The sequence below is a fragment of the Abrus precatorius genome, unplaced genomic scaffold, assembly GCF_003935025.1.
Source record: "Abrus precatorius isolate BTA unplaced genomic scaffold, Abrus_2018 Scaffold9, whole genome shotgun sequence".
Lineage (NCBI taxonomy): Eukaryota > Viridiplantae > Streptophyta > Magnoliopsida > Fabales > Fabaceae > Abrus > Abrus precatorius.
Window position 1 is genome coordinate 18,394,441 of NW_020874439.1, and position 10,797 is coordinate 18,405,237.

General features: G+C 25.4%; 1 protein-coding gene across 4 annotated transcripts; it reads right to left on the reverse strand.

Moving 5' to 3' along the window:
- Window positions 1–455: 455 nt before the first annotated feature.
- On the reverse strand, window positions 456–5,101 carry LOC113848894 (vacuolar cation/proton exchanger 3-like). Of its 4 annotated transcripts, none has more exons than XM_027478296.1 (12): window positions 4,715–5,101; window positions 3,967–4,034; window positions 3,617–3,645; window positions 2,755–2,951; window positions 2,418–2,630; window positions 2,197–2,325; window positions 1,950–2,066; window positions 1,657–1,710; window positions 1,448–1,564; window positions 1,260–1,350; window positions 838–902; window positions 456–746 (listed from the first exon to the last, which is right to left on the reverse strand). In XM_027478296.1, the coding sequence occupies exons 1-11, from the start codon at window positions 4,994–4,996 to the stop codon at window positions 841–843; spliced, it is 1,359 nt and encodes a 452-aa protein (XP_027334097.1). In that variant the 5' UTR covers window positions 4,997–5,101; the 3' UTR covers window positions 456–746; window positions 838–840. The 4 variants fall into 4 exon arrangements, with proteins under 4 accessions (XP_027334097.1, XP_027334096.1, XP_027334098.1 ...); XM_027478295.1 differs by having other exon boundaries at window positions 2,197–2,328; window positions 4,715–5,092; XM_027478297.1 differs by having other exon boundaries at window positions 2,197–2,328; window positions 4,796–5,085.
- Window positions 5,102–10,797: the final 5,696 nt, after the last annotated feature.

Below are 10,797 nucleotides of genomic sequence, written 5' to 3' on the forward strand. Positions count from 1 at the left end.
TTATTTTGTGTAGACTTTCAGCCATATTCAATAGAAAAAAAAATTTAAACTCAAATAGATATAATGATAAATTTTATAATCTTAGTTTAATGTTTTCATAACTTGCTTTTTCATTTAAAAATTCTAGTTTTATAATTCAATTTTATTTAATATAATAAAACTATTTGTCTTTAATTAAAATATTTATTATTAAAATTTATAAATTTGAAAATAATTATATAACATATCTTTAATTTTTTATTTAAAAAGTTGTTTGAATTTAATAACATTGTCCAGTATACATAAAATTCACTGGTTCTTATAAAATTGTCTCGTCATTTTCATTCATCGTTGAACATTCTTTCAATTCTATTGAATAAAGTAGCATCCTTATAATTATTGTGATTGTTAAAACTCACTTCACAAGTCATATACCAAGATTAAGCAAAACACAAAAGTAAAAAGGGTTTCAGCAAACACAAGGAGTTCTTCACCTCAAATTCCAAAGAACACAGTTCTCATATTATTTGAAAATAATGTCACAACTCTCATCTACATTACATGAAGAGAATCTTGACACAAAACTTGTTGAAGAGAACTATATACAAAGACCACAACCAAATACATTGCAATTGCATGCAACCTTCTTCGGCCTTCAGTCTGGGGATGACAATGATTAAATGAACAAATAATAAATCCATTGAATCTTATTTTAAGTTAGGATGCTGCAAACCCTTTATCTCAGAGACCAAAATCGGCCAATATGCCTACAATCAAGTGCCCGTAGTTAATTCCATAGAATTCTTGTATGCACAAAAAAAGATTATGTATGCATGTGTATAAAGAACATGAACCAACCTTTTAAGCTGTAAAAGCTGCTTCAGTTGCTGGTTTAAGCGTTACATTAGTAACATTACTTTGGTCTGTAAAAAAGTGACCAAATTTTAGATATGATTATAAATATAATTTCAGGATGCATAAATATAGATTGAGTAAATACTTATTTTGTAGTAACAAAGATTATAAGTGTCGATCATTTTAATCTCTGACTTTATAGAAATTTTTCTTTAATCCCAAACTTTACAAAATGACAATGAAAAATGAAGGGAAAAAAAAGGATAGACACTTTGAGATTTTTACAAAATTAAAGACTAAAGTGAGATTTTTGTCAAGCTAAGGTTTAAAGTGATTGACACTTTGAGGAATTAAAATATATATTTTCTCAATATGAATTTAAAATAATTTTGCAACACCAAGACAATGTTACATATTATTCTTACTGAAGGGAATTCTTTGCACAAAAAAGCAAGCCCCAATGACAACGTAGCAGAGAATGAGAACAAGGCCTTTCATGTAGTGAGAAGTTCCGTCCTACCAATGAATGATACACCAAAAATGATTGAATCAAGATGCATACCAAATCTAACTGTGGTGTTTTTACCAAAATTTAAATGGTATATAAGCAAACCTGTAATGCGAAGGCTGTGGTTACTATTGCCACAGCAAGAGAAACTGTCTCTAGAAGGTTGAGGTTGAGGTCCATTTTGATTCCCAGAATCCAAGAAACAATTACACATAGTGGAACCTATATTGTAATCAATTTGCTTAATTAAAACTTTCATTAATCCAACAGCATAGCTAAATGGAAACACCCATTTTTTTAAGGTGAAATCTTACCACAAACATGCTAATTTGAGTTGAAGAACCCAAGGAAACACCCAATGTAATGTCCTGCAGTATAGTCAATTACAAGAACTTAAATCACCTGTCCCATTCAATGTTACTCCAATTAAAAGTAACAAGTAAAAAACAATCAAACTAACATTATAAGAGAAAATATATTTTCTAATGTGTCACTTTTCAACTGAAGGGTCTAGGAGTGGGACATGAACTTGAGCAAGTGATTCCAGCAACTTATGTCAAATAAAAAACAAAGTATGGGAATTTCATGAAACTATTAAAGTTCGAACCAGCTTGTTCTTGAAAGCGAATATGATAGCTCCTGCATGTTCAGCTGCATTGCCAACTATTGGCAGTAAGATTATGCTCAGGAAACTGATAGACAAGCCCCATGAATCAGATGCATCCTGTTCAGATTCACATATTTCTCATTAAAATGGAAGTCTACTTCATTTTCCTTGGGAAAAGCATTATTCCACAACCTTTCCAATAGAAGAAAAGAACTTTTTCATCCCTGGAAAAAACAAAGCCAATTACCTCAATTGTTTGCACCACATATTCAGACAGCAAGGCAATGAGTACAGTCATCCCGACCAGCCAGGCAATTGCACTCCAGAATCCTATCACTGCTTCTTCTGAAGCATTGTCACCCTCTTCATCATCTTCCTGCAACATGATGGTCATCCATTACAAATCAAATTTCGGCACAAATCAGAATCACACTTAGCACCATCATTTCATAATCACATGAAACATACATCTTGGGCTTCAAATAGTTTCCGGTGAGTCCACAACTGGAAGATAAGGTAAGCACTATATGCAGTCACCATAACAATGCTAGCAGCTCTTGACAAGTGCAGTGATGAGTCTGCAGTGGCACCTACTGAGGCTCCACCATAATGAAAGAGCATTGGAAGCAAGTGGCATAACAATGCCACAAACAGCATAAGCAAGTTCATATCTGCTTGTCTCTGAAAGAAAATTCCAAAACTTTCAACCCCTTAACACTAGTCATTCTTTCACTATGAAGGAAGACAAAATAACCAAAACAATGCAATTCATAGATAAAATTCTGAATGGATTGCAGGGTCTTACTCTATCATATTTCTGTTCCTGTCTAAGGTTTGCAATGCCACCACAGAATAGAGAGGTTCCAAGAACCAAAAGAAGGTTCGAAAGGATGGAACCCAGGAGAGAATATTTGACCACAGCAATTTTGTTGTGGCTAAGTGCAAAAATTGCTATGATGAGCTCTGTAACATTCCCACATGTTGCATTTAAAAGTCCTCCCACTGTGATTCCAAAAGAAAGGCTTTAGTAACATGGCAATCAATTGTACTCCAACAGTATCTAAAAGCTTTATTTCTAATTCAAACACTCATTTTTATCCCAAAACATTTGAGTAACGACAAAACTAAGGAAGAGAGATTAGGAAGTAAACTCCTTGGAAGATTTGGAATCAATCACATTAGGCCTCTAAAGAAAAATATCACAATTTTCGTTCGTGAAAGATTAACAGCCCTGATTGGTTTGTAATAAGAATAAAAAAACCACCGAGTAAAAATTGATTGACAATCTAAATTCACCATCGATTTTTTACTTTGAAAATTCCGTTCAATTGAGCTATGCTCTTTAAGTCAATCACTGTAATCCCTTTTTTATATGAATTTGAAACCTTGAGAATAATTAAATTGATTGATATTTTTATCTTTAAAGAATAAAAACAATAATTTTCATCTTTCAAAATCTGACGTGACTGACTCATATTTTCAACACTGAAATATTGATTCACTTCCAATTATGAACAAGCATTGGTGTTACTTTACTGCGTTTTTGGTAATACACTGACATTCATTTTTAGTCCAAGTTTAAGGAAACATTGACTAGAAAAGTACATTGACCTTGTAAAGTACTTTCAAAAAAATATGATTTAGTGTAGTTGCGGATTCGTACACACCTGTGGGACCTGTATAATAAGCCACCTGCCTGCCATGTTTGGAGTGCCAAGTACCAAAAGCAGCAAATAAAACCAGAATCAGCGTACAAACAGAAAAGGGAATTAGAAGAAAAGCTTGCAATGATTATGACTAATGTACGATCCAACAATAAAGAAGAAGAATCCTATCAACACACTTTTGGAACTACTCTTTTAACACATCTTTTGTAATTAATTAATATTTTAAAATTTTAATGTAATCTTTACAAGGTGATTCAATTATATAGAATCTGTCGAAGAATATATTCAATTGAGTGTATCCGTAACATTTTTCAAACAAGAATGGTAGAAGCATGTCATGGTTTCCTTACTCTGTCAAGAAGCTGACTCGTTCGGCGAGTGGGGTAAGCCCAAGTAAACTCAACGCAAAAACCCAAGGCTGTACGCACATAAAGAGAGTAGTCACATAAAGAGAGTAGTCTAAAATTTACAGTTTTCTCCATAAAATAAATATTACAGTTTTCTAAAAACATAATATTTATGCACATTTTTAATAATGTCACGAGATACTTTGATTTTAATCTTTTTCCTTTACTCCAAAGGATTCCCACAGACAGAAACCATCTCTCTATACATTGTTATAACACTAATTACGTGTTTAGTAGAACATAGTTGTAAAAAAATTAGTACTTAATTTTAACAACTTTTTAAGAAAAAAATTTAAAAAATTAAGTTATTACATTCCAAAACTAATATGTTTTCAAACAAGTATTAATTATATTAGAAATGATTGTCATGAAATATTTTTTTTAATAAATAAACTAAAAATAGATAACACCATGACTGGATAAGAAAAAAAAAAAATAGATACCACTATTTTGTGTAAAATCAAATTATGAGAGCCGTCATTATCGGTTCCACCATTAGAGGGGGAAAAAAAGTAGGAAAATTATTAGTTGACGCAATCAAATGAGAAGAGGAGGGAGATATGAATAAAAAATGTAATAAAAAATAAATATAAGAAGAGGTAAGCGTAGAAATATACTAATTAAAAAAAAGTACTTGACCAAAAATAATAATTATTAAACAAACAAGAAACGGTGCAATGTGGAAACTCACCCGAGCAAAGCCAAAGCATTGAGCAACGACGGCAAGAGGAATAGCTGGGAACAAAACAGAGAGTTTGGTTCCAAGAATAACCTCTTGGATGTTAACGAGGATGTTTCTAAGGAGACCCGAACGAAGCTTGGTGACAATAGTGAGGTCAGATTTCTTGCGCATTGAAGATGATGACATGTTATGTGCTGTTCTTCCATGTCTCATTTCCTTGCTCAACCCCTTGTGGTTAACGTTGTTATTCCCATTCTCCAAGAGCCATGCTTCTTGGTTTCGAGAACCCATTGATTTTTTTCTTTTAACGAACTGTAGCTAGAGCTGAACTCGTGTTGTGGGGTAAATGACAAAAGCACAGTGAAGATGACTACAATTTGTGGCACTGATTATGTTATTGTAGTAAAGAAGAATTATATTATATTTATAAATAAAATATTAGGTAAGGAACAAGGAAAATGAGGTGTGTCAGCGAGTATGCAACTTCCAGGAAGGTTCGTATTTTCCATTTATATTTACAGTAGCAAGAAAGGGAAATATGTTAAACAAATTGCCAATTAGGAAGTAAAAAATTACTTTTACGTTTTCAATATATCTATTAATTCATTTAGATTTGATAGGAATTCAAGTGCTTAGAAATTGGTGGGAATTTTCTATAAAATTTAGTATTACTAAAAGACGAGTATTTTTAAGTTTAAATATAAATTATCATAAAAAAAGAAAATTATTATTTTTTTGTTATTAACAAAAAAATCTTATTGTATTAAATTAAAATTTTAATATTATAAAAAGAATTATTCTAAATGAATTATTGCATTAATGAAAATGACAAAAAATTTGTTATGGACAAACGCCGATTTTCGCTCCGTAAAATTGTAAAACTGGTTGTAAAATCATATATTTATACAGAATAAATTAAAGTAATTATAAGTATGCTTTATTTAGAGAAAATTATGACAATGTTTACAATTTTTCTTCAATATATTTACTTTATTTTGCAAAACTACAAGTTATTTTATTCATAACAGTATGGGATATTTTAAGTTTCACATATTATTTTAATTTTTTAATATAAATACATTTAAATTTGATTTATAAAATAAAACGTAGTTGAAATATTCTTATAAAAAATAATATAATTACGTTAAATATGTTTGTTAAATGAATAAAAAATACTTATAATTTCTAAAACAAATGATCTTGTTCAAAATTTAAGAATTATGAGTTGATTATGTTCATTTCTTTCTTGTTATATTTTTATATATTTTTAATTTAAATTTATATATGTGTGTATGTAAATATTCACGTGTAATTTAATATTTATATGTAAATTGTGTAAACAGGTTAAGAAGAAGTAAAAATGTCATTCAATTAGTTCATTTCATCTTGATATTATAACATTTTTATGGCATAAAAAATTATATAAATTTTATTTATTATTTTCTGCTTTTTGTCATCTTTATTTTAAGAACAACTTTAATTCACATTTAGTTATATTTTGATAATTTTATTTTAAGCTTTAAATGAAACTTTTATAAAATTAAGGATATCATACACTCGTATTGACAATTAGAAAAAAGGAGAAAGAAACAATTATCATGTTTGACTAATTATTTTGTACTAATATTGACATTAAAACTTTGTAAAATGTTATTATTCTCAAAATAATTTTTATTAAAAAAGTAGTCTATGACACACGGTGTTTGGCAAGTAATTAAGGCCCTGATTATTTAACGTTAGGATCCAAAAAATATATTTACTAGTAATATTTAAAAAACATTGAAAATTGTATAAGTATTAATTAATAAATAATATTATCTTATTAAAATTAAATATATGGTTTTGTATGAATAATATTAGACAAAAATTATTTGTTTTTGTCCTTTTATTTTTTCTAATACCTGGTAAATAATAATAATTTAGTATTAGTAATTTAAGAAAATTATCAACAAATCTATCCCCCTATACGTTGTTTTTCTCCCATACAAAACACCTCATTTTCATTTTCTCTTCTTTCCTCTTATTAATTATTACTATCATTTGTTTCTGCATATATATGTTTTCGAAGTAATGTTAATAATTTTAGTAACTGTTATTTGAGAAGAAAAAATGTTTCTAAAACCAAAGACAAGTATTTATTCCTTTTATTTCAAAATTTTGTCATTTTAATAGTTTTGATTTGTTTCAAAATTTTATCACATTAATTTTTTTTAAAGTATTACTTTTTTTAATATATATATATATATATATATATATATATATATATACTTATTTATTGATATCTCACATAAATGATTAATTTATTTACAGCTATTATTACCTCTTTTTGTTAGAGTATTTAGTCAAATAAGACTATTTTATCATAGTAATTGATATAATTAATAACTTTTACAAACAAGTATATTGCCTTAATTGACAAAAAATTTGGAATATAAAGAGTACTAGAGAATAACAATGTAAATAAGAAAGATTAAATATGGGGCGAAATAAAGAGAGGGAGCTACTTTTTTTTTCTTTTGTTTTAGGTGTTTAAAAAAAATTATTCTTATTACATCAAAAATTAAAATATAGTATAAAATTATGATAAATTTTCAAAATTTTAATTTAATATTTAATATTTAAATTACTATATTTTTTAAAAGATTGTGTCATTTCTCCTAACTTTAGTCTAAATTAAACTTAAAAATAATGACACTGTTAAAGGGTCGAATGTAGTTGAATCAATAATAATTAACTAATATATTTAAAATAAATAAATAAATAATATAAATTAATATTAAAAATATATTATTTTTAGTTTCACATAAAAAATAAAAATACACCATTTGTAAATAATTCAAAATCATACATAAACCCAAATTAAATATGGTATAATATTTAGATTCAACTGCAACAAAAGACAAAAATATTCATTACTAATAAAAACTTCTAAATATTAACTCTAATATAATGTCACTAATATTATTAAAAAAATTTAAGTTGAATGTATTATCAATATAATTTTTTTACACTATTAATAAAATAAAATTTGTAATAATAAAATTTAAAAATAATAATTTTATTAATATAAAAATATATAATTATATAATAATATAAAAAATTTTATACTATCAGTATATTTAAATTAAATTTTATTATAATACCATGATCATTCAAGTTAAATAATCATAAATTAGCATCTTTACTTGTTTCACTACCGTCGAAGTTTTCAAAGAAGAAATTCATTGGATACTATACTAACATTAATTGTTTTGCAATTTTAATTTCTTTATTAAACACTAAATAAGGAGAAATATAAAAATTTAATCGTTGTAAAAATTTAAAAATATTATTTTTATTTTCAATTAATATGCTAAATGCACTTATCAACATTCTTTTTAATAGATATTCAATTTTATTAATAAATTTTAGAATTAATTATATATATATATATAATTTTTGTAAAATTTTATTTTTCTAATATTTAAATTTAAAATTTTCAATGATATTTTAAAGTATAAAAATTTAATATTTTTTACAGTATTAAATCAATAATTATGATTATTTAAATATTTTTAAAATTAGATATTTATATTTTTTAACATGACTTCTATTATTTATTATATAAAATATCTTTTTAATTTTTAAAATATAATAAAAATGACCTAAAATTTTTTCCGAGTGGATAAGGTCCAAGTACCCAAGAAAGTACAAGCAGATATGCATTGTACGGTCTGCAACATATTGCACTTAGCAACGTGGAAAGGGCGACAACACACCGTACAATAACTCATAATGTGCATTTTGCTTTTCTTTTAGAAATTATTATTTTGACATCTCATGGACATATATATCCAAAAATTGACGAGAAAAAGAGAGAGAGAAATAATAAATGTATAAAATATAAAAACATTAAATAAGTGTTAAAATTATTATCTTGTTCGCTAATTATAATTTTTTTTCGTTTATTCTCTTTTTAATTGCTTTTTGTCCATTCCGATGGCGGTAAAGTTTTCTAAAAAACTAGAATGTCCATTTTTAACAAAATATAAAAATTAATTTGACTTTGATCCTGTTATTATTTATAAATATAATTTTGATTACGTGCATTTAACCGTAAATTATTTTTAGCTTGTGATTTTGAGATGCATAATATATTTAAATGATGTCATGTCAAATAAGTACTGAAATTAAAAAAAACAACTAAAAATTTAATTATATTAATAAAAACTAAAAATGTATTTTACTCTCTTAATTTTTATGTTTGTATTAACTAGAATGCGAAAACTCTTAAATATATTTTTGTATAAAAATGTATCTCTTGTAATTTTCACTTAAATTATGATTTAAGAATATTTAAAACCATCTATTTTGATTTATAGAAATTTATAATATGTTAGTTTCATATATCATTAAATAGTGTATATTATTAGTTGTTTATAAATTTGTATCTATTTTAAGTATTAATTTATTAAAATTTACGATTTTTATTCAGATATATTTGGCTCAATTGTTTCAGCCACTTTATTTATCATTTTTAAAAAAAATTATTTATTGAACTTTTAAAAGAATTAAATTTATGAATAATTTTTTTTGAGTAGGTTATAAAAAAAATAGAATTACCATTTGAAATAAATTACATTTTAATAATTAAAACCAAACAGAAACAATTTTTTTTTCATAAAAAAAATTAAAAATAAATATTTTCTTATATACACTTTTTTGAACTTAAACAACTTGCCCATTTTAATTAATTTTTTTTTGTTTATGATTACTCAAGGTAAAGATAAGAAAATTAAAATTTACATACCCAAATTATATTTACATGCTCTTCTTTTTCAACATCACATTATAAGAAAGGAATAAACTTAATTCTCCAAATGGAATTGTGTATATCTATAAAAAAAAAATAAAAATTGAAAGATTAAAGAACTGACAAATTTCTCCAAGAATTAATTCATAAATATGATCATGCCTCCTCTCTAGTATTTCTCCTCTTATATTTTTTCTTAGTGATTGAATATAAAGTTCTTATTTTAAAATAACTAACATCTTCAAGATTTTCTCTTTTAAACCTAACATATATGTTGTGTTTTATTGCAAATCTTTATGTAGACAGTCTCAAGTTCACATTAATAGCAATGGTGGGTTATGGATGTAAAACTTGTCAAAGTCAAAGCTCAATAACATGAATCAATCAAATATCGTTGTATGATCTTAAAACTTAAAAATGAAAATAAAATAAGGATATATAACTGTTACTTTTTCGTGCAAAATCAATTCATATGAAGCAAAAAATATAATTTAAAAAGCCCTACCCTTTTTATTCATTTTTGTACTATGATTAAAACACATGAAACTGTTAACATTTGTTTGTGAAAATTATAAGATTCATCTGACAAGAGAGTGTTTGGAGGAGTTTATGAAACTTATAACCAAATTAAAGTTTTCAATTTATTTAAATAAAAATTTCAATATAAAAATTAATATCAAATTTTTTTAACGTGTAATCAAAGACATATATAATAAAAATTTAATAATTATACTGTATATATAACTTCTTATTATTTGTTATTTGTACGTATTTACATAATATTTTAATTTTAATAGATTTTGATTAATAATTTTTAGAAAGGAAAGATGATGTCCCATTCTAAAGTATGAAAACCTTTAAGATAATATTTTAATTTTTTAGTTCTTGATTAATAGTTTTTAAAAAGAGAAAATGATGTTTTAGCTAAAAACTACTTGAAGAAAATTTATATTTACCTAAACTCAAGAATGGAGTTGAAATTGAAACTTGTGAGTATCTAAATATAAGACTTTGGTTCAGTTTAAATAAATTTTTAGAATTTAAAAAAAATGAAAAATAGTATAAAAATTAATAAAACTTTTTTATTTAACTTTTTAAAAATTTAATATAAAAGAAATTTTATTAATTTTTATATTAACATTTTTATATAAAACCTTCTGTAAAAGATTATACAAACTAAGCCTTTGTCTCACTCTCCTTACTTAATTAATCTCTCAAAGTTTTAACTTTATTAGTTCAACTAATTCGAAAAAGCCATTTACTTATAAGATAATTATACCAACATCCACTCAAAAACATG

What these genes read in the sequence shown, in the direction of transcription:
- LOC113848894 (XM_027478295.1), bottom strand. Translation starts at nt 4,996, where the DNA reads ATGGGTTCTCGAAACCAAGAAGCATGGCTCTTGGAGAATGGGAATAAC. An exon ending in AATGCTTTGGCTTTGCTCGG is followed by an intron (nt 4,035 to 4,714) that starts GTGAGTTTCCAC and finishes ATGTGCGTACAG; the next exon opens with CCTTGGGTTTTTGCGTTGAG. An exon ending in CGAGTCAGCTTCTTGACAGA is followed by an intron (nt 3,646 to 3,966) that starts GTAAGGAAACCA and finishes CAAACATGGCAG; the next exon opens with GCAGGTGGCTTATTATACAG.